Source organism: Myotis myotis, unplaced genomic scaffold, assembly GCF_014108235.1.
Source record: "Myotis myotis isolate mMyoMyo1 unplaced genomic scaffold, mMyoMyo1.p scaffold_m19_p_1, whole genome shotgun sequence".
NCBI lineage: Eukaryota > Metazoa > Chordata > Mammalia > Chiroptera > Vespertilionidae > Myotis > Myotis myotis.
The window spans coordinates 1549698-1575455 of NW_023416313.1; the positions used below are offsets into that span (position 1 = coordinate 1549698).

Below are 25758 nucleotides of genomic sequence, written 5' to 3' on the forward strand. Positions count from 1 at the left end.
ATGGACCTTTGTAATTTAAAGTAGTATAATATTCTGCTAAATCTAGATTTTCTTCTCCACACATTAAAAAAGGGAAAGTTCTGAGTTAGAGATGCTACTTGGTGTGAGGCCTTCTGTAGCGGAGACACCAGGAACCAGCGATAAAATATTCAAGCAGCTGCTCAGGGATCCTGTTCCCGGCCCTTCTCCTGCCCGGAGGCCTTGGGCGCTCCCCCCCTTGGGGCCGCCTCTCTTCTCGCAGCCTGAGTGGGAGGGGGGAGGATGTATTCAGGGTAGTGTTTAAAACTTTACGGGGGGCATATGACACCAGCGTAACTATGTTTCTTCAACTTTATATTGTTTTTGGAATTCCATTTCATTGTAACATTATTAACTGTATACAAATTTCTGATATGTTCAAAGAAATGAAATGTCCTTAAATTTGCCATCTTGAATTTCTTCTCTCCCTTACTGCTTTCCCCTCGTTCCTGATTATTTATCTCTGCTGTATTTCCCATTTCCAAGAGCTGCTTTTCTGTTTGTAAAGTCTTGTTTGGCTGCTTAGCAATGAACTAAGTGGGAAGGCGGGTTGTGCTCCTGGAGACCGGAACCGAGGCGCCTGCCGCACGCCCCTGTAGCTGGGCCTTTGGTTTCTTAGGGCTTGAAGTGGTAAAACCTCCAGAATTGAATTAAAAGCAAACAAACATGTAAAAACTTGCATAATAACAAAATGCTGAATGGGAGCATTTTGAACAAAGCATACTCTTCTGCTCAGTCTATTGTAAGTTACTCAACGACCATGCATACAATAATGTTGGTGGCTGCCCACCCACTGCCTACACTTACAGTAATGCGCACATTTGGGGGTGAAGCTACCAAGGACTTGAGATGGACTCTTTGAGACCGGGTGAATCATTTTTGCCAGCAGAAGCACTTCAAGGAGGTCAGTTCCCCCACAGCATGTGCTGTGCTAACAGTAAACCGGAGGCGGCGGGGTGGCGAAGAGCCACCCGAGCAGCCCTGTGTGAACCCAGCCCCGCACAGCCGCCGGAGCAGGGCCGCGCTGGCTCCGTCCGCCATGACATTCGGCTGTGAGGTCATGGCTGCATCGGCAGGCAGTGCGTTAGCCGGGGCTTCTGTCCCCGGGCACACCTTGGGCTGCCTGTTAGTGCTGAGCTCCTGCGCTCTTTTCGGAGGTTTCCTCTGGTGTGTCGGTGGCCTCTGTGGTGTGGACTGCGGCATTTGAGACGGATGTTTTCCCCACAAGGTACCGAGTTCGCATAAATTAATTGGGGGGGCGTGGACTATGAGACGTCAGCAGATGCCTTCCCGGGGAAACCTTCCTAGTGATCACGCACAGGTGGACCTGGGCTGCCTCAGAAGTGAGACCCCGAGTCTGTAGCCAGCGCTGCGTTTCAGTCCGACTCTGCCCTGGGTGCAAATGCCCCTCAGACACATCGGTGTGCAGGGGAGCCCCAGGCGGTGGCTGGGCTGCGGGCCACACTGTGAGTGTGAGGTCTCCAGGTCCCTTCTCTTCTCTCTGGATCGGGAGGCGGAACAGCGCCAGGAAGTGGGTCCTGCAGAGTCCCGAGGGCAGCCTCGCAGGAGGGTCGGTGTTGAGGGGGACCCGTCCTGGGAAGCAGTTCCCACTTTGGAAGGAAATTCTTAGCCTGAGATTTGCTCTCTCCTCCGCTGACATTTGCTTGGTAACTGGAGACTCCTTGGTGACGGGTTTTGCTATGAGATACCTTTCCAAGTTCAGGTGATGCCAGGAAGCAGTGAGGCCTGGGCTCTTTAACGCCGAGCTGTTGTTTTTCTTCCTCAGGGCAGCATTTCTAGAAAACGATGGCAGCAGCAAGCGTTCTCTGAACTGTGAGGCCCCCGGGGAACTATGCTCCTGGCCTGGGAGGCGCTGAGATGTACAGAGCGGGGGACACAGTAGAGCGCCCGCCACCGGGGACGGCACCCCCTCGCCTGAGGAGTGTGGAGGTCGCCAGAGGGAGAGCAGGCTACGGGTTCACCCTTTCCGGCCAGGCGCCCTGCGTGCTCAGCTGTGTCATGAGAGGGAGCCCCGCTGATTTTGTGGGCCTCCGCGCCGGAGACCAGATACTCGCTGTAAATGAAATCAACGTGAAGAAAGCGTCGCATGAGGACGTGGTTAAACTCATCGGGAAATGCTCCGGGGTCCTGCACATGGTGGTGGGCGAAGGCCTCGGTCACCTGGAGTCTTGCTCCAGCGATGAGGAGGTGGGCTTCTATGACGGGAAGGGCTGGCGGAAGCCCAGACTCGATTCCAAAGCGTTGGGCATCAACAGAGCCGAGAGAGTCGTGGAGGACATGCAGTCGGGGGGGATTTTCAGCATGATCTTCGAAAACCCTCGTCTGCATGCAAGCAGCTCAGAGCCCTCGAAACTGAAGCACAGGTCGCTCTCGGAGTCGGCAGCTGCGCGATTCGACCCGGGGCAGGAAAGTGTAGGCGGCCCGCAGCCCGGCCTGCTTCCCAAGGAGATCGCACACGTTATCAACGACGACTCGGTTTTCAGTGTTGGACTAGAGAATCAGGACGAGTTTGGGTTAGATGCAAGTATTTTAAACGTCGCCATGGTCGTTGGCTATTTGGGTTCCATCGAACTTCCTTCCACAAGCTGCAGCCTGGAGGCCGACAGCTTCCAGGCTATTCGCGGCTGCTTGCGGCGCCTGCGGGCCGAGCAGAAGATCCACTCCCTGGTGACCATGAAGATCATGCACGATGGCGTGCAGCTGTGCACTGACAAGGCCGCCGTGCTGGCCGAGTACCCTGCCGAGAAGCTGGCCTTCAGCGCTGTGTGCCCCGACGACCGCCGGTTCTTCGGGCTTGTGACCATGCAGAACAGCGATGACGGCAGCCTGGCGCGGGAGGGCGAGGGCGTCTTGCGGACTTCCTGCCACGTGTTCATGGTGGACCCAGACTTGTTCAATCACAAGATCCACCAAGGCATCGCCCGGCGGTTCGGGTTTGAGTGCACAGCCGACCCTGACACCAATGGCTGCCTGGAATTCCCGGCGTCCTCCCTGCCGGTCCTCCAGTTCATCTCTGTGCTGTACCGGGACATGGGCGAGCTGATCGAGGGTGTGCGGGCCCGGGCCTTCGTGGACGGGGATGCCGATGCCCACCAGAACACCAGCACCAGCAGCAACAGTGACAGTGGCATTGGAAATTTCAACCAGGAGGAGAGAAACAGCCGGGTGCTTGTGGTCGACCTGGGCGCCAGTTCCAGCAGACATGGCCCCAGCAGCAGCACCTGGGAGGGGGCAGGGGGAAGGGGCTCCCAGCCTTGGGCCACCCCCTGGAATGGGGCCTTTTGCCACGATCCTGAGGCAGGGCCCCCATTTGAAGCTGTTCCACAGGCTGACAGGGGCTGGGACTTTAGTAAGCATTTGGGGCCCACTTCTCACGTGGAGGTCCCCCCAACCCCCTTGCGGAGTTCGGTCCCGCCTTCCAAGAGAGGCGCTGTGGGCCCTGGCGGTGGGTTCAGCCAGCGGTGGCTTCCGGTTCACGTCCTGCAGGAGTGGCAGTGCGGACACGCCAGTGACCAGGAGTCTTACACGGACTCCACTGACGGGTGGTCCAGCGTCAACTGCGGCACGCTGCCCCCTCCCATGAGCAAGATCCCCGCTGACCGCTACCGGCTGGAGGGCAGCCTGGCACAGCCCCTGCTGAGCACCCAGAAGAGGGACTGGTCCAGGAAGGCGTTTGGGATGCAGAACATTTTTGGTCCCCATCGAAACGCTAGGAAGACGAAAGAAGACAAAAAGGTAAGCCTGCGGGGGTGGTTTAGTGAACGTGAATTTGACTGGATGACTTAGTCAGTGGCTGGTGAAATGACAGCGCACCAGCTGCCCAGTCCCCCGCCGCTTCCCCTAGCTGTGGCCTCTGTCGGCTGCCACTGGTGTCTGCTGTGATTGTGTGCTGAGGCTCCGTCTCGCCTGGAGCCCTCCCTTGAGTGGTCTCATCCCCAGCGGGCCCTTGCTCTGGCGGGACAGGCCGGGGGTGGAAGGGATGGTGACTTCTCACAGCCCAGGTGAGGGTCTCCCCTCCTTCCTCCCGTTCCTACTGCTGGTGCCTGCAGGTCCTGTCACTGTGCCTCCGAAGTCCATTGGGTTTCTGGCCGAGTGGCGGAGGCAATACACCCTTTTGTTGTTGTTGTTGTTGTTGTTAATCCTCACCAGAGGGCATTTTTTCCATTGATTTTTTTTAGAGAGAGTGGACGGGAGGGATGGTTGGGGGGGGTGGAGAGAGAAAGAGAGAGAGGGAGAGAGAGAAACATCCACGTGAGAGAGACATCCTCAAGTGAGGATTAAAAAAACGTAGCGAGAGGGACAGTATTGGCTGGTGTTGCCGCCCTGTCACAGACGAACGGGACGCTTGTGATGGAATCATTATGGCTCATGTTGGGAGATAAGCCTCGAGTTCCCCAGCTCATGCCAGGCCTCCTTTGGGACCTGGTGGGGGCTCTGTGAGCTCCTCAGGCTGGTGCCTCCTTTTCATTTTACTGACCCGCGTATTAAACAGCTCGCCCGTCGGTGGCCAATGAGTGCTGCGCTCCGGACCGGGGGCTCCGCGGGGCCTCCTCCTGTAGTTCCCTTTGTAATGACAACGGTGACAGACGCACAATTGTAGTCATGAATTGTGTTTTATTGGGACCCTTCTGTAATCTCTTGAAATTCATTGGCTGCTTTTTATTTTGCTAAATGGGTTCCCCTGCATTATTAGCTCAGGGTCACCCTGCACAGCCTCCTCAGTTGGAGTGCAGAAGCTTCCAGAGTGGTGAGGAGGGTCCCCTATGTCCCTCCTGGCCTGAGCTGGCGGAGGTGGGTCAGGATGAGCAGGGGATGGGCCGGAAAGGGGAGAAGGACGTGCTGTCCATGAGCAGAGGGGAGGCCTTGGGAAAGGGAAGGAGCCAGATGCCAGAGGCCTGCATGTCGCATGGTTGAGTCCTGTCACTGCTCCGTGGTGGCGGTGGCTTCAATGCCTCCCTTTGCACAGCAGTGACTGGCACAGGGAACCGAGAGTGAGGCACGGTCACTGAGGCAGGGAAGTGGCTGCGGGAGCCCGAGTGGTACAGCGAGGCCTGGCGTCGGAAGCCTTGCTGAGTCCCAGTGGCACAGCTGACCACAGGCTCAGCTCTCAGGCAGGCCAGGAGGGCCCGCATTCAACATGAGAATCTTGTCGTTTTCCTAGCACAATGACAGGAAGTTTTAAAATAGATTGTAAACATATCTGGAAACTATGCCCGGCTTTGATCGTGACTCTGTGCAAACAACGCCCACGGGCGACATTGCATCACTGCAATGTCACAAGGAAGGGAGGACACAGTAGCAGCCTCTGCTGAGAGCCCGCATCTGTGGGATGACACTCCGGTAGAGGGCGCTCCAAGGTTCTGAGCTGCCCTGGGCTGGAGCACTGGGCATGGGTTCCTTTGACAGTGCGTGCTGCCCTCTCTCCGTGCTGCCTGCTCTCCGGGGCTCAGTGCAGGGGGAATCTGCCGCCAAGGCTGTTCCAGGCTCCAGGGGAGCAGAGCGAAGTAGCTGGCCCGCCCTCCAGGCCTCCTCACTCTCAGGGAGACAGTCCCAGCCTCCTGGGGGCCTGGCCCAGCCCAGATGGTCCCTCTCCCTCCCCAGGGCCTCGCTTTTCCTCGCTCCCCTGCCTGCCCTGAGGGCACTTAGGGTTTCGAGTCCCTAGGAAATCAGATATTTTCAGCTGCGCTGCTTTTATGTGAAAGATGTGGTGACTTATTTGCTGGAACCACGATCACATTCAGAGAAGTGTCTCTAGCATAATAGCAGTGAATTAATTCTAGTAATTTCCCAGAGAAAGAACAAGATGTTTCACTGGCCAGTTATTTCCGGCACCTGAGTCGGGTTGGGCTTCAGACGCCAGCTGAATGTGGGATTCTTTAGTTTCCCAGACGCTCATGAAATTAAGTCACAGCGCGGCCTTGTGACACCAGCCTTTGTTAATAACCATTATTCTCCACACTGCGCTCCCATGTGCTGTTCATCTGCTCCGGGGCTCAGAGCCTGGTGACGGGAGGCTGAGTGGTCGTTCTCTGGGCGCGTAGTTGTCAGGGGCAGAGCGAGCCCCTGGAGACCGGGGCGGCCTTGGCTGTGGCTCTGCGTTTTCATTGAGGTGATGCCTGCAGATCATGACATTGCCCCGGGGGCACAGTCTGGTTTCCTGGGCCCCCTCTTCTCTGCAAGGTGTTGCCTCAGGCAAAGCTAAGCACCTCTCCCCTGGAGGTAACTCACTTTACCTTTTCTTGTGTTTAGGGCTCAAAATTTGGGCGGGGACTTGGTCTCGCTCAGACTTCTCAGCGCACCTCTGTGCGGAGATCGTTTGGAAGATCCAAGAGATTTAGTGTCACTCGCTCCCTTGATGACCTAGAGGTAAGCATTTCAGTTTCTCTTATTCTTTGGCTTTTTAGAAATGAAAAGCTTACTGATACATCTGAATCTCTTTTGAATTCCACCCGGATCCTACTCCGCTCCCCTCCCGGGGTAACCACTTCTTCTAATGCCCATCAGTCACCTTTCTGCCCAGCACGTGTGCCCAGGCCGGGTAGTGTGTCCGTGCTGTAGCCCACGTGCCCGGTGCTGGCTCAGCACTTCATACAGAACCTGTTCAGCCTCACAAGTCTGTGAGGAAGGACGGGCCCAATGTTACCCCGTAAAGGTGCGATGCTGAGGCACAGATACAGAGAATACCTTTTGGTGTGGTTCTTTCCTTTTATCCATTTTTCTTAGAAATTGGATGGGCTTTACTATTAGAGCAGTTTTAGGTTTGCAGGCCAGTTAAGCAGAAAGCACGGGGAGCCCTGTGCTCCCAGCTGGCCGTGTGCTAACATCGTGCATCTGTGTGCTGCGTTTGTCACAGGGGGTGAGGCAACATGGTGCCTTATTTTTTTTAAATATGTTTTTATTGATTTCAGAGAGAGGCAGGGAGAGGGAGAGATAGAAACATCAATGATGAGAATCACTGATTGGCTGCCTCCTGCACACCCCCCACTGGGGATTGAGCCCACAACCCAGGCATGTTTCCTGACTGGGAATGGAACCGTGATTTCCTGGTTCATAGGTCAATGCTCAACTGGTGAGCCACACTGATCAAGCTGTTTTTAATACTTAAAAATCAGTCAGTGTAATTTACCACATTCACAAAGTAGAAAAATCACATATCATCCCAACAGACCCAGGAAAGGCCATTGGCAAAATTCAGTATCCATTCATGGCTACAGATCTCCCACAAAAGTTAAAATAGGAATTAAAGGGACTTCCCTTAATCTGATAAGGGTATAGAATCCCTTTGAACAGGGATCATACTTGTTTGAGACTGGGAACAAGCAACATTGCTGGTGCCATTTCTGTTTTGATTTTCATTGCATGTCTTTGTCACTGTACTATGAAAGTCAAACAATAGAAACTAAAAGGCTTGGAAAGAAAAATTTAATGTTATTCTCACAAGATACGATTGTAACAGAAAATCTATAAGAATCTATAGGTTATTAAGATCAATAAGTGAGTTTAGCAAGGTTGCTGGATCTACGGTCAATATACGAAGATTAGTTTTGGATACAGTTAGAAAATGACCTACAGATTCAGTGCACTTTTTTAAAAAATATATTTTTTTAATTGATTTCAGGGAGGAAGGGAGAGGGAAAGAGAGATAGAAACATCAATGATGAGAGAGAATCATTGATTGGCTGCCTCTTGTGTGCTCCCTCCTGGGGATCGAGCCCACAACCCAGACATGTGCCCTTGATCAGAATTGAAACAGGGACCCTTCAGTCCACAGGCTGATGCTCAAGCCACTGAGCCAAACCGGCGAGGGCTAGCCAAGATACTCTTGAAGTAAAATACGATAGGAGAACTTCCTCTATCAGCTGTCAAAATGATGAAGTGTAGGAGCATTTCAGACTGTAAGTGTTGGCTCAGGGCACAGACAGGCGTGGCGTAGAAGACAGCACCTGGGCTGTGCGTCCAGAGCAGGGGGAGTTTGTTTTTTTAGTGGTGCTGGGAAAAGTGGAGAAAAAACCAAGAAAGGAAGAAACTGGATTCCCACGTCATACAGACAGGATGGACCCAGCTGTGCAGGTCTGACTGAGGGTCACAGACACAGCTCCATGGAGGCAGGGGGCAAAGACTCTGCCCCAGACACAGAGCACTGACCATCAAGGCAGAGATCGGCCACTGGGACTCCAGGAAGCTCGGGGACTGCAGCATCCAAACGCCTGTACTGAAGGCCCATTGGTCCTGAGTGCACCTCCGGGAGCAGAGTGGGCCAGGGAGTCTAACAGGCATTTGATGAAAGATGATTCCCAATAGCAAAGCCGCAGATGAAGAGGTTTCCAACCACATTAGTCACCAGGGAGGCGCAAGTTACAGCCACAGTGAGGCTTGTACACAGGAGTGGCCCCAGTGACCAGAGACAGATGGTGTCACGTGTTGGTGTGGCCATGAAGCGGCCTACACTCTGATAACACTCTGGTAGAGGGCACTCCCTGGGGGGCGTGTTTGAAGATAAAGTGCCCTGAGACTCGGCAGTTCCGCTGCACCCAAAATGTCCATCCTGAGTTCCAGGCAACGTGCACGAGGCCTCACAGCTGTGGTGAGACTCCTGAGCCAGAGCAGCCCAACTGCCCAGCCGCAGGGAGGACGCCAGGTATGCTCTGTGGCTGCCTGGACACGTCACAGAGAGAGGGCAGACACACGCAGTGCGTCTGTAGGACTCCATTCATAGGAGCTAAAAACAGACCAGACTAAGCCATGGCTTTTGGTTGTGTGTTCAGCGTAGAACTATTAAGAGAAACTAGGGCCTGGCCAGCGTGGCTCAGTGGTTGAGCATTGACCTATGAACCAGGAGGTCATGGTTTGATTCCCAATGAGGGCACATGCCTGGGTTGCAGGCTCAATCCCCAGGAGGGGGCATGCAGGAGGCAGCTGATGAATGATTCTCTCTCATTAATGTTTCTCTCCCTCTCCCTTCCTCTCTGGGAAAAAAAAAATATATATATATGTATATGTATATATATATATATATCTCCTATATAGTAAAAACCTAATATGCTAAGTGTCCAGTCATCCGGTCAGCCATTCAACCAATCAAAGTGTAATATGCTAATGATATGCTAAGGCTGCTCAACCACTCGCAGTGACATTCACTGACTAACCTGGGGACAGACGCTCCGACCGGTAGGTTAGCTTGCTGCTGGGGTCCAGCCAATCGGGACTGAGCGAGACAGGCCGGACATGCCCTGGAGCCTCCCACGGTCCCTCCTGGCTGGCCCACCTCCCGCATCCCTCCCCGGCCCCGATCATTCACCGGTGGGGTCCCTCAGCCTGGCCTGCACCCTCTCGCAGTCTGGGACCCCTCGAGGGATGTCAGAGAGCTGGTTTTGGACCAATCCCGCAGGCCAGGCCAAGGGACCCCACTGGTGCACGAATTCATGCACTGGGCCTCTAGAGAGTGTGTGTGTGTGTGTGTGTGTGTGTGTGTATGTGTGTGTATTTTTTTTTTTTTTTTAAGAAAAAAACTAGACCATCACTATGCTTTCGTTATGACCTGGGTGAGGCTACACAGGCTTCACTTTGGGATAAATCCCAGAAGTGTGTATTTCCAATTGGTGCTCTTTTCTGAATTTGCTGTGAAAATGATTGGCATGGGGTATGTCTCTCCCAGGCCTGCCGAGATAGATGCTGGAGTCGGCAGCGCTGGCTGCTAGGGTTAGGGTTTTACAGATGAGCCTGAGAGAGGAAGATGGAACCAAAGGACGAGGGTGTGTGGAGGGAGTGTGAAGGGAGAGGACAGGAGCTACTGACAGATTGTGGGAAAGGGACTCCTGAGCAGGAGGTGAAGGTGGAAAATGAGACCCGTGCTGTGGGAATGGCAGAAGGAACGTCTGGAAGAAGACCTGGTACCTGACCTGAAGGGCCTGCAGGGACCGTGGGCAGAGTAGGGGACAGGGGCGCGGAGACGGGCTGTGCAGCCAGGGCCAGCGGGAGTGAGAGGGCAGCATGCAGGAGCCAGGCCCACACCTGCTGGAGAGGCCGGCACTCCCTGGGGTCCCAGACTCCTCTTGGTCTCATTGTCACATTCTGTCTGCCGGCAGCCTTAGGTGGGGACAGGAACTCGGGAGTCTGCCGCGTCCGTCACACTTGGTTCAAAGGCTGTAACTTTGTAGGGATCGCTGAGCCCTGGGAGATCCCCGTTCCCCACTGTCACCCTCAGACACTGGCATCTGCCGCCCCCTGGGGTCTCCGTGGCTCATGACTTCCATGTACTGTGGGGAGGACCGCAGTGTCCCCGCTCCCTGAGGGCAGCTCCCCCCTCCCAGGGCCCCGTGCAGGGGGGTCACCAGGCCGTGCACTGATGGGCCACACGAGGCTAATGGCCCTGCCTGTGTCTATGACCTGCCCCGTCACTGGTCACACTGTGACCTCTGGGCCGCAGGAACTATCACTGTTTCTGCTTTACTGAGTGGGAAACTGAGGCAAGGTGGCAGTGCCAGGGGATAGGAATTGTCCGAGCCCATGGAGCCCTTCCCCCAGCGGGCTGGCTTAGAGCCTCGCTCCTGCACCCTCACCTCTCCAGCTGCCTCTCCCAGGACACCGAGCTCCGGCAGCCTGGGCTGCGCATCTGTCCCCCAGGAGTTGCTCTAAGGAGTTGCTCTCCAGGTGAGAGCCGTGGCCGACCGGTGCTCAACAGGGAGGTGTCAGGCAGGCGACTTCGTGACTTCGTCGGTGGTGGGGGCGGTGGGGAGCAAGGCCAGGTGCGGGGTGGAGATGGGCACCCTCGCAGGCTGTGGTCCGGTGGCTGCCCTCAGGAGGGACTGTCCACGCCGAGCCCTCGATGCTAAGAGGGGACCAGCCACCTGAAGGTCTGGGGACAGGGCACAGCCAGCGTGTCCCGGGACAGAGGGGGGCGGTCCGGCTGACCTCGCGTTTTCTTAGTGTGCGGAGCCTGTGGGAGCCCAGTGAGAGCGCCACCTGCCTGCCTGAGTTCCACCTGCTCTGGGCACCCCTCCGGGAGGGCCTGGCGTCTGTTTGGAAGCCCCTCGGGCAGCATGGGGGCTGGCAGGGGCTGAGACTCCCCAGGGGGCAGTGCAGGCCACTGGGGCCAGGCAGCCACCTTCCCAAGCGAAGCTCTCATGTTTCCAAAGACAGGAGGGGCCGCCACGCTTTGGACTAGAGAGTGGGGTGCGCAGTAGTTTTGTTGGCACGTGGTCAGGCCCTTCGCACATCTTTGCTGTTTTCACGCTGAAGGCAGAGCTAAGTGGTAGTGGATCGCCCGCAAAGCCGGGGTGCCCTGTGAGGCCAGTGGCCAGCTTGCTCCCAGCCCTGCTCTAGGCTGTTCTCTAGACTGTGGGTGGGGTCCTCCAGGCCCTCCCCATCGCCCGAGACTCCACCCTTTTCCTGACCACCGCTGACCAGTGTCAGACCCCCCGTCCTGCTGCCCTGGACTCCCTGGCTGGTTAGCTGTGGCCCGGTCCCAGCCCAGCACACTGGCGCTCCCCGTCCCTTATCACAGCCCCTGAGGGCTCCTCCTGCCGCTCACAGCGCCCCCAGCCCCTCCATCTGCATCACCGTCTAATGCAGTGATGGCGAACCTTTTGAGCTTAGCGTGTCAGCATTTGAAAAACCCTAACTTAACTCTGGTGCCGTGTCACATATAGACATTTTTTGATATTTGCAGCCATAGTAAAGCAAAGACTTATATTTTTGATATTTATTTTATATATTTAATGCCATTTAACAAAGAAAAATCAACCAAAAAAATGAGTTCGCGTGTCACCTCTGACACGCGTGTCATAGGTTCGCCATCACAGGTCTAGAACAGTGGTTCTCAACCTTGGCTGCACATTAGAATCACCTGGGAATCTTTTTAAAATCCTGATTTCTGGACCTCATCCTCCGGAAATTCTGTTTCTTTGTTACTAATGTTGTGGCCCCACCCCATAACAAAAAGAATTTCCGGAGGACGAGGCCCAGAAATCAGGATTTTAAAAAGATTCCCAGGTGATTCTAATGTGCAGCCAAGGTTGAGAACCACTGGTCTAGAGCAAGCATGTCACACTCGTGGCCCGCAATGAATATTTTTGCAGCCCACCAGTATAACGGTACGTAAGAAACGTTTTAATAAGAATTTCATAACTTGACTTTTATAATATTATGTTATACATAATTATTAATAATGAACTACAGCATTCGCTAATGACTGGTTACTATAATCGTCTTGCCTTCATTTCCCTTACGCGCCTTACGTGCAGGCGCACCATTTCTCTCCACTAATACCAGCAGCGAATATTCTAGCAGCGATGGCCATGTCATTAGTCTTGGACTGACTTGTTTGGTGTGCACAACAGGAAATATTTTGCTTTCGGAGAACAAGAAAAATAGGTTTATTTGCGTGATGCTTATTAACTTGTGTAGTTATTCAGTGTTTGGTCAGTTAATGTTCAAGAAAAAATATTAATTTTTATTAAAATGGTCTATTATTTTAGGTTAACGATGACTCATTTATTTCAGCCCTTTATATTCAACATGTCTCTACTGAAATAAACCTACGTTTCTATGAAAATTGAAGCTTTTGTTTTTTTGTGGCCACATCCACTTAACACCTTGTTTATTTGGCCTGGGGTAGCCCTGGAGTTTGACATACTTAGTCTGAGTATTTGCTGGAGGAAGCACACCCCCGACCCCTATTTCTGGGTGCCCAGGTGTTGATGGCAGGAACTGGCAGTGCGTTTTGGACAGCAGGGGACGCCTCTGTCCAGACTTCTCTGCTTGGAGAGGGGAGGGGGGTGGCGGGCGGCCCTGAGGCTGCCTCCTCTGTGGCCAGGCTCTGTGCATCTGTTTGGACTGCCCCGGGCTTGCTGTCAGAGGCTGTCGTCCGCCCGAGCAGGCGGACCTGCACGAGACCCAGACTCAGAGGCCGCCATTGCCTTCTTTGGTCGCTTTGCCTTCTCAGCCCCCTGGCCGGTTGCTGCGCTCCTCCCAGTGCTGGCTCAGCTCCGGGACGCACTGTAGTCATGGAGTTCACGTGATCCAGGGTGCAGTGTACACAGACACTTCAAAATGAGCGTTTTTTATTTTTAAAAAATCTTAAGTTTGCTGTTTTTATCTCTGGGAGAAATTAACTCCGAAGTTTTTGCTTGGTTTGGTCCTTCATGTACTCATCTAGCCTTTAGGTCGTTTATAGGAAATGATCTTAATTCTCTTTAAAACCCTGTTCACTTGGGATGCATTCTAGGACAGCGGTAGCCAACCAGTGGTCCACTGGTGGTCTGTGAGGTCCGGAAGGGTGGCGACCGCTGTGCTAGGATGTCTCAGTGAGTGGTCCTTAAGTACCCGCTACGTGCCAGGTGCTGTTTCTGCTCAAGGGACAGCAGGGAACAAACGATAGCAGCCCTGTTGTCGTTGGGCTGACCCCGCCCGTCACCAGCACTGAGCAGGGGGGCGGTGGACAGGGCACCGCCGAGCTGAGGCTGAGCACTGGGCGTTGGGAAGGAAGGGGCAGCTAGATTACAGGCCGTGGGGTCCACACCAGGGCAGGGACTGGGTCAAGAGACAGCAGAAGGTCAGACACCTTAGCTGAGCCCGGGATGGGGCGGAGGTGGGTGGTGCCTCCTCCTCCTCCTCCTCCTCCTCCTCCTCCTCCTCCACCTCCTCCTCCTCCTCCTCCACCTCCTCCTCCTCCTCCTCCTCCACCTCCTCCTCCTCCTTCTCTTCCTCCCTCTTCCTCCTCCTCCTCCTCCACTACCTCCTCCTCCTCCTCCTCCTCCTCCTCCTTCTCTTCCTCCCTCCTCCTCCTCCACCACCTCCTCCTCCTCCTCCTCCTCCTTCTCTACCTCCTCCTCCTCTTCCTCCTCCTCCTCCTTCTCTTCCTCCCTCTTCCTCCTCCCCCTCCTCCCCCTCCTCCTCCTCCTCCTCCTCCCCCGATCCTTGCCGCCCCCAGCATGTCCTGGGCATCAGGCTGGGCAGTTTCTGCGCTCAGCGGTGGTGGTCAGGTGATGACAAGGCCTCTGACCCTCCCCTGCTCCTCTCTTTCACACCTTTTCTGTGCTGTGTGCCGGTCTCTGGCGCAAAGCTGTCTGAGGAAGCTGGAGCCGATGCCGTTTCTGTCTGTAATGTCCTCCCAGGCAGGTGTACGTTTCTGCAGTAGACAGAGCTGTGTCGCGAGTGCCCACTGGGAGCTCGGGTCCTCCAGGAAGAGCGACAGGCAGGGCGGGCTCAGCGCCCTCCCAGCAGGTGGCCCGGCCCCAAGCTGGAGGGCCCTCATCCCAGCAGGTGTCCACGTGGGCGCTGTGTTTGCAACCCCGGACACTCCCTGAGGTCTGCCCTTCTGCCCTTCCAGGAGCCCATCCAGTGAGGCCCCGACGCCCCTGCCATCACATGGACGGTGTGGCGGCACTTAGGGTGAGCCCAGGACCCTCCAGGGAGTCCCAGGGACACCAGGTTCTAGAACTAGTCTCTGCTTCCTCCTTTTCTAAACCAGGACCTGGCGTGGTTCCCTCACTCTCAGGTGTGTCGGATGTGGGGAGGCAGGCCAGCAGGTCCTGGGAGAGGCCCCAGGACAGGGTGAGGGGGACGCAGAGCCCGCGGCTGGCCCCGCCCCGCCCGCGTGTGGAGGCTAATAATAGAGCTGTCATTACGGCCGGCCGCACGGAGCGGTTCTGCGTTCTCTCAGCTTCTCGGCAGCTGCTGTGCGGCGGGGAGATCGCCCCTGTCGGCTGCGCTGTGTTCTGATTTGGTGGAGGAAATACTTTAAAAGTGATCTCACAGCGTGATTTACGTAAACGGCTTTTTTCGCTGCACGAGACAATCCAGAGTCTGAGTCCCCGGCCAGCCACAGCTTCCTGCAGTGTCCTGTTGCCACGGGTTACGAGGAGAGCGGAATGGAACTTCATCTGCACCGTCTTTAAACTTTCCTGCCGCGCACAGGCCTGCCGCGGGGAATGGCAGCCCACAGCGCTGCGTGCCTGCGGAGGAGCGGGCGTTGTCTGTCTTAAGATGGATTTGGGGGAAGGGGCGTCCAAGGAGGCGCGCGCTTCCGACGATCAGCAGGTGAGTCCTTCCAGCGTTGGGTCATTTAGAGTCGTGTGCGGAGGCTCGGCATCCCCATTGCTGCCTGCCTCTCAGGACCCCGCTGCCGGTGCCCCCGTCAGCCTTCTTCTCGTCCTCACCACGGGGACGCTAGAGGTTGTGGAGCTGAGGAGTTAATCGTGTTGGGATAGCACATTTCAAAACCTATCCTCCTCTTTACCACTGTTATGTCTTACTTCTTAAATGTAATGAGTTGGTTCTGTTGCATATACAGACCTAGGGAACTGCGGCCCTCTAATGACTGGCTATTACCTCAGCTTATAAAGTTGAACTTCTGTAAACATTTTTAAAGGTGTGAGATGATCCGAAAAGAATACTTTTTATTTTCCTCTTGTGGCCCTGTGCTGTGCTGATAGAAGGCAAAATGAATTGAAGTTATTTATAGGAGATTGTCACTAATTACAGGGGACGGTTTTAAATTCATTCTTTCTGAGAGGTGTTTCATCCGCACTTGTCTTCCTAATCCCTAATGAGGGCCTTGTGTGGAGACCTGAGGGGAGGGGCCCTCAGAGGTGGCGGCTGGAGGGTGGGGTGGGAACATGAGCGACACCCTCCTTCCACTCAGGCTGCTGGACAGGCCAGGATTACGCTGATGAAACGCGTGCAGGTTTAATGTGCTTGGGAGACATGCATGTGCTCGGAGCCCCGGGCAGCCGTGGGCGGCGGGCTGCGGGGTGTGGGCGGCCCACTGCCTCGGCCCTGGGAGTGGCTTACGTCCCGCTTCTCTCCTTCCGCTTCTCTGGCTGCACAAGTGAGTTCCCAGCCGGTCATGTCCGCAGTGGACCCGGGAACAGTTATTCCTATGCCTGTGGGGCTGCGTTTTCATTCACTAGTATCTTAAGGCGAGCTGATGGAAATGTGGGCTTTGGTTCTGAGTGTTTAGAAAAGGAGACTAGAGAGCCACTGTGCGGGCTTGTGTAGTGAGGGGGTGACTTGTGGGGTGTCTGCTGTGCCCTCTGGCAGACGAGCTGGTCACGGAGGCCGCTGGCCGTCGCTGGTGTGCGCGTACCTTAAGCAACAAAAACTGAGCGGCTCCCTCGTGGAGCAGGCGGTGGCAGGTGGGGGTCGGTCCGTAGCCACTGGGGCCCAGGTTAGTCATCGCAGGCCAGCCCAGCAGTGGTGCCAGGTCACATGGGCAAGGGGTGAGGCTGGAGGCCGGGTGGGAGGGTGCTCCTCTCTGAGCCTCAGCTGGTTCATCTTGAAAATGGGGGGGGGGGGGGCATGGAATGCTGGGCTCCATCCAGAGGGTGTGTGCTCTGTAAAAGCCGTGCTTTGTGACAGGGCTTGTAAAGGGCTGTGCTCCTCGCGAGCTGCTTTCATGTGAAGTGGAGAATCGTAAGCCTTTATAGGCGCTGTTTCCCATGATCCGCAGGCGCCGGGAGGCGCCGGGAGCCGCCAGAGTGCCGCCCAGGATGAGCGCAGGGCTCCCGGCCGAACACACACATCGGCTTCGCATCTTTACGAGGGCGATGCAGCCTGGGCTGGAAGTGTCCACGCCCCTTTGCAGAGCAGAGCCATCTTTAAACCACATCATGGGGTTGTCACCGTCCAGATGCCATAAGATACTGGTTGAAGGAGACACGGAAGCCCGCAGCCTGAAAGAAATGTGAAGTGTCATGGGAGAAGCTTTAACAAGCTTCCTGCCTGACCCCCTTGGACTGGCACCTGCTCCCCTGCCCTGTCTGACAGAGTCTTGCTTCACGGGTCCCTGTGCCCGTCCAGGAGGGCTGTGACAACATTCACCGGGGCTGCTGGGGCAGTTCTTGCGGGGCCTGGGCTGGCTGGAGGCTTCCTGAGCCAGAGGCAGGGCAGGAGCAGTAGGGGACTCCCTGGCAGTCGCAGCGTCGCACACGGGCAGTCCTCTCCATCCTCTGAGCAGCAGGAGCAAGTCCCACTCTGGGCCCAGGGCACGCTGACCTGCTGCCTCGCCCTGCGTCCCCCCTGCTCTGTACTGGGGCATGTGCCCGCCATGTTCCGTGCATCCTCCCTCAGTGCCGGCTCAGGTGGTGGGCTGCACGGGGGCTGCCACTGCTGTGGTCTGCCCTTCCTTCGCTTCCTGGTCATAAAGGACCGGCTCTGCGTGTCGCACACTCGGCAGAGACGTGTCTCGGGTTTGGGGGCACGTGGCTGTGGCAGGTTAGCTTTGACTGGTCTGCCGGGTAGGTGCCTGGGGCTGAGGGAAGGAGCTTTCCCAAGACCAGGGCTTTGCCTCTGCACCGGGCTCTGCAGGATCGGAGGGTCCACCAGGCCCAGCCAGGGCCTGCCGTTCCCAGGCAGCAGGAGCCCCTGCGCACTCAGAGGCGCCGAGGGCCCCAGAGGGCCGGACAGGGCAGAGGCTGGAGGAGGCCGCCCTGGTGTTGAGCGGAGGCTGTGCGTTTGCGCGGGGAAGTGTGAGCAGCACAAGGAAGACAGCGCGTGCTCGGAGGAGTCAGGGCTGCCCGTGATGCGAGGGGCTCTCTGGCTTCAGAGCCAGGCCTTTGTCCTCTGCGTCATTGACCAGGACTCTGCCTGCTCCTCTGCCAGCCACCGGGCAGGCAGCCTAACCCTCTGCACAGCCTGGGTCCCAGAGAAGCAGGGACCGCCCAGAGGGGGCGTGGGGTGCACAGGGAGCCGTGCCGAGGCTGCTGGTGGCCGTGGGCGTGAGCGCGTCCGGTGTGCCCTTCTGTGGGCTGATGTGCTGGCAGCGCCTCCACCTGAGCCTGTGAGATGAGCTCACGCTGGCCGCGTCCTTCGGGATTCGGTGCCCTTTTCTAGCTCAGATGAACCGCCGTGTGCGTCGCCCTTCTTCTCCCAGACGGCCCCGCAGAGGCCTGGCCAGGCAGCCCTGCGCACACCTCCTCGGTCCACACGTCTGGGCACCTAAGGCCGATGGAGGAGGGGCCGCCGCCTGTTGGGGCGGTGTTTGTCCCCCTCAGGGTCAGCTTTGCTCACTGTTATCTGTTAGGAAGGCGCGCAGGAGGGAAACGCCGCTCCAGGCTGTCCCGCAGCTTCCCCTTTTCACGCAGAAGCAGGCCCCGTGCATGCGGCCTTCCTTCCTGCCGTCTCCTCCGCCCGGGCCTGCGGGCAGCCAGCGAGCATGTCCCGCTGCGCCCTCTCCCCACCCTGGCCACTGAGCAGGGGCTGTCCCTCTTGAGAGCAGCTGCCTCTCCCAGCGTCTGTGTGGCTGTCCTTGGGCCTTCCCGGCCTCGCGCTTCCCTCCTGACCCAGGTCCTCTGTGCTGTCACTTAGAGACTGGCCCCCACCCCAGACCCACAGCACGTCCATGTCCCTCCGTCTCCCTGGATGCGCAGGAGGCCTGGTGGCGAAGTGCCCACCTCAGACTTGGACTCCTCACTCTCCATCTGCTCGCCCCTCAGAGCCCTGCCCCTCTCACAGGCCAGCCCTGTGTCCGCCACACCCGTCCCTCCTGTGACAGCTCGGGGCACCGCCTCACCCCCTCTGTCCAGGCTGCCCTGAGGCGGGGTTCTGGGTTCATCTCCGGCCCCAGCACATGAGCCGGGGCGGGGCTGAGCAGGGGAGCTGTGGGGCCATCTCTGCCGCATTCCCAGGCCCGCACCCATGGCCCCTGTACCAGGCTCTGCAGCTGGAACAGCCTGGGGGCAGCAGGAGCAGCCTGGGGGGCACGCAGGGCGGTCTGAGCCTAAGTCACCACCCAGACGCGTTGTGAGTCCCTTTCACACCCGTGTATCTGTCAGCGTGGAGGCCAGCGGGAGGCGGCGCCTGGCCCTGGTGAAGCGGCCTCCTTCCGGGTCTGTTTCTCTCGTCACAGGGGAAGGTGCTGGCGCACCGGGACCTTTTCCCTGGCAGCCTCCTTTGCGGCTGTTCTCTTGTGAGTGTAACACGCGGATTTGGGAGGGACCCAGAGAATGCGGAAAATGCAAACAAGTTATTAATACACATTGTGCCGGGGATCAGGAAACATGAGGAATGGTAGGTCTTACTTCATAAAAACGTTCCCGTGGCCTAGCAGAAGCCAAGGACCTGGCAACGCCTAACCTTCAGTCCCCGAGCTGAGGCTGCCTCTGTAGTGTTCTTGCCTCTGTGGTGTTCTGGAATGATCCAGGGCTTCCGTTGTGAACTGCGCCGCCAGTCAGCCAGGATGTGCTCAGAGCATGCAAACCAGGCTTCCAAGGGCAGCGTGGTCAGAGTTGGACCTGCGGCCAGTCCCAAGGCAGAATGATATGATCTGGGTCACCTGCCTTTCCCACACCCCCCAGGTCGGTGGATTGTCTGCCTGCACCTCCACCCCACACCAAGCACTAGCCACCAGGAAAGCACGCTATACCCCACACTCCCCACAGGGCACGTCCGCCCTCCTCTCCCCGGCCAGCCCTTCCCGTGGCACTGCCTGCTCCGCCCCTGTACACCCGCCGCCGCCTGGGAGGATGAAGCCTGGCCACGCGCTCCTCCGCTGCTTCGCGTCCTGGGTGCTTCCCGCGCAGGAGCTGGGTCGGGCTCTGCCCTGCCCCGGTGCGCACCTGCGCATCCGCACGTGTTAGCAGCTGGAGGTGGGTTATGGTAACTACACCTATTCATTTGCAGGTTGAGTGGCCTGTTTCTCGCTCATATGTGACCTGGACGGAGGACAGTGGTTTTATGTCCGGGTGACATTAACTCTGTCTCCGGGCTTTCCTTTCAGGTCAATGTCTGGTTGGGCTATGAACAGAGGAGGTGGAGACCACGAATAAAGGGTTGGGCTGGCTCCCGGTGGCACTCCTCACACTGACTTGTTGGGAGCAGCCCAGTGTGAGCTTACCATTTATCAAGGGCTTCTGGATGGAGCTCGCTGCCTGATGCGCGTGGCAGCCAACACGATGGTGCCAGCTTTTGAGAAAAGAAAAAAGCTTTAGTGTGTGAGCCGACCAGCTCAAACACAGGAGGGCAGGCTCAGCCCCGCCCCATCCAGGGCTCGGTGGGGTCTGAGGTTTCAGCACCGGGCCTTCCTGGACAGCAGACCCTTGGCTGCTGAAAGGCCCCGAGTCTCATGTCCGGCCCTGTCCCGGCCCTTTGGTTCCACGTGGGCGCAACGAAGGACTCACCTGTGTCCCTCGTGAGTGTGCATCTGGGCCTCGTGGGAATCCGGACGGGACCGGTCCGAGCTGGTTCCGCAGTTACAAGTAGATGTGAGGTGGGCAGGGGACATCCGTGACCTCTGAGTCCTCGCTGGCCCCTCCGGGAGAACCCTCAGTACAGAGGCCACCATGGATGCCTAGAACTATCCTTAGAGTCTGGGCTTGGGAAATAACTCTGGGCACACGACCCAGACTCAGGGAGGGAAGGAGATCGGATGAGGCTGTGCCTCAGGCGTTTGAGTCCTTCCTGGACATGCTGGCCCCTGAGGCCTCTGGAACCAGCACCGTCCTGGTGGGCACCTTGAGCAGCGCCTGCTGGGACAGCCGCGGGTGGTGAGCACTTTTAGGGCTTCCCGCCTGCTCACCACCCGCACTGCGCACCCCTGTCCTATTCTCTGTGCCTCGTTTTTCCCAAGTCTGTCTTCCAGTTCCCACACCTTCTCTCCAGCCTTCGAATGTCTGCAACCTCTCTATTGAGCGTTGAATGCCAACAGTTATAATTTTCATTGTCAGACATCCGATGGGGGTTTTCAAATCTGCCGCCTGCTTCCTCTTCTTCAGCAGCTTTTCCTTCTCTATAGTCTCATGTTCTCTGACACCCTGTGTGGGGTAGGGCTTACCAGTGTCTCAGTTCCATTGTCCGTTCTGCTGGCTCTTTCTCAGGGTGGGTTTCTCTTGGCTTTAGGGGGTTTTTGAACTGTGAGCTCATATTTGCGTGGGCTGCTTTCTCCCCAGAAGGCCTTGTGTGTGGCTGCCTGCCTGGGGCATCTCTGAGTGGCCCGCACTGCGTGACGCCCGGCCCTGCCCCGGCAGTGGTGGCATTTGCTGACCGCTCTCCATTCCAGGGTCTCCCCTTACTTCTGTGGGAGCAGCACTATTAAAAAGCATGTTTGTTACTGTGCTGTCTTCACAGCTTTTCTGCAAATCTAAAGCTGCACCAAAAAACAAAGCACAGTGCGCTTCCAGCAGCACGTTTGTTGAGCTTGCATTGGATCCGCGTGCTTTGCACCGGAGGCCCCACAGGCTGGAGCGCAGCCTCCCACTGAGCCCTCCGCGGGCATGCTGAGCCCACCCTGCTCGCCGTGTCCACGTGGCCCCCTCTCCCCACCCCTCAGGCATCCCACTCAGCATCACGTTCCTCCGTCTCTGGCTGCAGCGACCCTCCCAGACCTCGTCTCAGGGCATTGGGGCCCGTGTGGAGGGTTTGCAGTGCCTCTGTCGTGTCTGCCACGGCCCGAGCACTCGTTTAACCTGTACCCTGAAGTGGCCCCGTCCTCACGTTCCTGCCGCTTGCACGGGATGACTTATTTCTCAGATGCTCCTGGTGGACACACAGTTTGTGGTGTGTGTGTGCCTCGCAGATCTCCCTCTCCTCGTCTCGGAATCATTTGCCCGCGATACTCTCTAATGTGTAGCGTGGCTGGGCGATCGATGGTGAGTGTGGGCGAGGGACAGCCGTCACGGCCTCTGTCCGCCGGGAAGGACACCCGCCTGCTTCTGTGATGGAAGCCAGACCCTGCGCCGAGGCCGGTAGCCAAGGACGGGCTGCGGCTGCTCTTGGCAAGATGGCAGTTTAAAACTGGACACACAGCCGCACATGTTTGACCCTTGAAAGCCATGGATAAGGTGCCGAGCGACAGTTTCGGAGATTCTGGCCCAGGCCTCGTGACGGTCTGAAAGAGTGGCAGCCCCTCCGGGGGCAGGTGGGCCACTTAGCTGGCTCGCTGGGCTCCAGGTGCAATTCCCGCAGGTGAGGGGCTGCGACAAGGTCTGCTCGGCATGGGAGAGGCCCCTGTCCCTCTTCCATGCAGGCTAGTGGCGAGGTTTGGGGCATCGCATTGGGCATGGACCAGCAGGCAGAAGCATCGAGCCTGCTCCCCTCCAAGCGCCCCCCCAGCTCCCACCCTTCCCCCACCTCCCCAGATTCTCCTCCCTCCACACGTCCAGGTGGAAGTGACCTTCCCACAAGGCAGCCCCGAGCTGCCCACTGAGAACGCATTCCCATAGCCCTCAGCCCCTGCCGCCCGGCCGGGACTACACGGCAGCGTTTGTTGTTGAGTGTCTCATTCCAGGCCTCTCTCCACCGCAGCCTCCTTCCAGTCCCAGCTGCAGCACGTGGCCCTGTCCCCGGGAGCCAGCCCTCCTCTCCTCCAGCCTCGCCCTCTTCCAGGCGCCCTCCTTGGAAACCTGCCCCGCCTGCCTGCTGCGCCCCTCCTCCCACACCTGGCGTGGCTGGTCCTGGTGGTTTGCCATCCGGGTCTGCCCTGGGCAGTGGAGGGGGTACCAGTAGCCTGGTACCAGGGTGCAGGCACCGAGTGGGGTGTGTTGTGCCCAGGGCAGCGCTGGCACCGGGCACAGCCACTGGAAAGCCAGCGGCACTGCACGGACGGTTGGCACATCGCCTGCCCCTGTGAGACTGCCCCACCGCAGCCCTCGCCCATCAGGTGAACATGCAGACGTGCTCTCCCTGAGGCTCTCGCTGAGCTGAGGCCCGACGTGCTGGGATTTGTTCTTTTCCAATGAAATGACGGGGACTTCCGCCCGTCCTGATGTGGCCGTGCTCACCCACGGCTGGGCGGAGTCCGCTCAGGAAGTGGGAGCGCACTTGACTCACTGAGGCGTCTGGTTTTGCTGGGCACCTGCGGGGAGCGAGCCTCGGAGCAGCCCCAGCTGGGTTCCTCGGAGGGACTGCTGTTTCCGACTTTGCCATGAGGCCTAATTAACTCATGTCTCTCTCTCTTTTCTTTCAGTCTGCAACTGTGTCTGACGGCGGTAAGTCACACTTTCTGATGTATATTTTTATTATTTTTAATGACGTTTTCAAATTGTGAAAGTGTATTTGCCATTAACTCACTCATAATAGGTGTTTTCTTTGCCACGCCCGGGAGTGTGGGGGGCGTGTTAGGGCTAGTGGGGGGCTCCCCCTCGCCCCCGGTGCCCGTGACATGCTTGGGAAGCCATTCCCCGCAGACGTGTGGTGAACCTGAATTTCAGCGTGAAGGCAGCTGCGTGGCGAGCCCACACCCTGGCTGACAAGCCCAAGCCTGCGCCTGTGAGAGAGCCGCTCGGAACCCGGGCGGCTCCGAGCTCTGCTGGGCACTCTGAGCCGCAAACGCCCCCTTTCCCAGGAGAGGGTCCCAGGTGGCCAGAGCGGGGAGAGGGGCAGAGGCTCTGTGTGTAACCCTCGTGCACGTGGGGCCCTGGATGGGACTGGCCCCCAGGGGACGGCTGAGGCCTCTTACTTCCCTGCTCGCCCAGGGCTCGCTTTGAGCTCCAAGGTCCTGGGAGAGTTGCTTCCAAAGCTTCCTTGATTCTTCTGATGCTCACAAAAGCCTCTCTGCTCACAGGTGGTCTTTACAGGGTTCTAATGAATCTATTCCTCTGTCCTGTATCCTTTATCAGAACGTGCCAGCACTGTCTTCTCACTGAGTCCAGGCCACAGCCTAGCGCCCGGGCGGGCCAGCGGGCTGAGGCCGCTTCTTGACACTAGAGAGAAGCGGAGTGTTGTTTTCTTGGTGCTTTATGTCGTCCCATAGCTGCTGGCTTCCCCCTGGGCCTGGGAGTGGATTGCTTGCCCTGACGGCCAGCCCCAGGCAGGGAGGGGCGTCCACCCGCAGCCACAGGCGAGGTCACACCTGGAACTGAGCCTGCACAGGCCTGAAGTTCGTGTTTGGGGCTTTGTTTCTTTATAAAAGGAATTGTGTTACCCGCTTTATGTGCAGTGATAGCCCGGCCATTTAATCCGGCCTCAGCCCGGAGTGGGAATCGCTTCCTTAAAAAGCAGTCGGACCTGTCACTAAATCCAGGATAAAGTGTGTGGTTTTAGAGATGTGTCCATGCCCACCCTCTGCTGCGTTCCGGCCTCTCTTCTGGTAAAAGGCTCACTTCGCAGGGAACGTATCACTGAGAAGTTTATTCACTGTGTTCAGTGGAGTCATAGGTATTGGCTTTGCTGGTCTCTGAAGTTCTCTTCTGTCCGCAGTAGATGCCAGAGCCGTAGGAGCTTTACACTGAGGCTTTGTGTGCTTTTTAAAACGCTGACCTTCCCAAGTGGGAAGTCCCTGGCTCCTGGGCCCCGTGTCCTTCCTAAGGAAGTGGTGTCCTGGCTGGTGGCAGTGGTTCCCCTTCGTGGGGGCTTTCCACCCCCATTCCACCTTCCCTTCCCGCCTCAGACCCTGGTGCGCCGGGAGGGCTGGCCCCTGAAGCCCTCGTCCCGGGTGGCCCCCGTGGCCGAGGGGAGGAGGAGGCGCTGTTCCGTGCGCACGCTCTGCCCTCAGGAACGTGCCAGGCAGCTGAGACGGGTCACTAGGTCTTGGTCATGTTTTTGTTCTTTTTCCTTCTTCAGTGTCTTTACTGATCACACGTAGGAAGGAAAGTCCTCTCATTCAATTCGCACGCTCGTTCCAGGCCACGTGCTTGCATCCTCCCGTCTTCACCGGCACAGGCACTGAGGCAGACCCTGGGCCATGGCTCAGGGCCGTGGAGACAGCGGGGAAGTGGCTGCTGAGCCAGAGCCGCTGTGCGCCCTCGGCCCCCACCCCTCGCCCAGAGCCCCTGCAGGTCCTGACCCCACTTCCTGGGCGCCTCCGGGGAAGGAGGAGGCCCCAGCCCGTCCGTCCGCAGTGGTGGAAGGAGCTTGAGAGGAGCCGGGGGAACCTCAGGTGTCTCCACGCAGAGGTGTTTGTGTTGCGTTGAGCAGGACGGCCTGGCTCACCCGGGGTCTGGGCTCCGGCAGCCGTTTCTATGGGGAAGACGCTCGGCTGGTGCGGTGACCTGGGCCCTGGGAACAGGGTGGCTGGTCTCGCCATCAGCCTCGCTTTGCCGAGAGTACGCCACTCCCTCCACAACACTGTGTCCGGTCTTGTCAGGGAGGTGATTTGGACTCAGTTCACCCTGTTCCTCTCACAATGACACCTTTGTCCGTGCGCTCGCCATGGCGCTCTGTGGCTTTGTTTTAGGGAAGTTGGACAGTGCTGCTTTTGGAGTCTTTGTCAGCTGCAGGGTTCCCCTCCTCAGAGGGAGAGGGCTCCCAACGCCAGCTCCCCGGGCCACGCGCTGGGACGGCGGGAGGTCAGTCTCTGGGGGTGAGCCAGGCCGGGCTGGGGGCCAGGGAGGCAGGTCCCGCCTCGCGGGAGGGAAGAACGTTCCTGCATTAGAGAGAGGCCTGGCCTGCCGCGTGGGAAACCACTCAGACGTGGGCACACAGGAGCCCTCGCACTCGGCGGCGTGTGAGGGGCGCGTGGTTGGAAGAAGTGGGTGAGACCCTCCATGCTGACGGGGCAGAGCCCGCCCTGCTCCCCGGCTCGGACCTCGCCGCTTTATTGAAACAAAGTTGGTTCTTATTTTCTTTCTTTCATTTTTCACTCTGTACTAAGCAGCTTTGGCAGGACACCCCCCCACACTCATGTATTCCCAAAGGTGGGGTGTTTTCTGCCATGTCTGGGTCTGACTTCTGCAGTGGAGAACTTGGGGTGCCCGATGCCCACATCCACAGGCACACATCAGGCCGTGAGCGTGGGGAAGTCCTCAAAGGAACGGCTCTGGCCCCGGGGTCTGTGACGCCCACGCG

At 57.7% G+C, this 25758-nt stretch overlaps 1 protein-coding gene across 6 annotated transcripts in view; it reads left to right on the plus strand.

Moving 5' to 3' along the window:
- The window catches only part of RGS12 (regulator of G protein signaling 12), a 67635-nt gene that overhangs the window by 8130 nt on the left and 33747 nt on the right, over nt 1-25758 (plus strand). For 5 of the 6 annotated variants that reach the window (XM_036327595.1, XM_036327604.1, XM_036327622.1 and 2 more), the window contains exons 2-4: nt 1805-3774; nt 6289-6405; nt 22940-22961. In XM_036327595.1, the coding sequence (XP_036183488.1) occupies nt 1897-3774; nt 6289-6405; nt 22940-22961 (2017 nt within the window). In that variant the 5' untranslated portion in view covers nt 1805-1896. Of the gene's footprint in view, nt 1-1804; nt 3775-6288; nt 6406-14741; nt 15079-22939; nt 22962-25758 lie in introns of those variants that run through there. The other variant, XM_036327641.1, reaches the window with a different exon arrangement.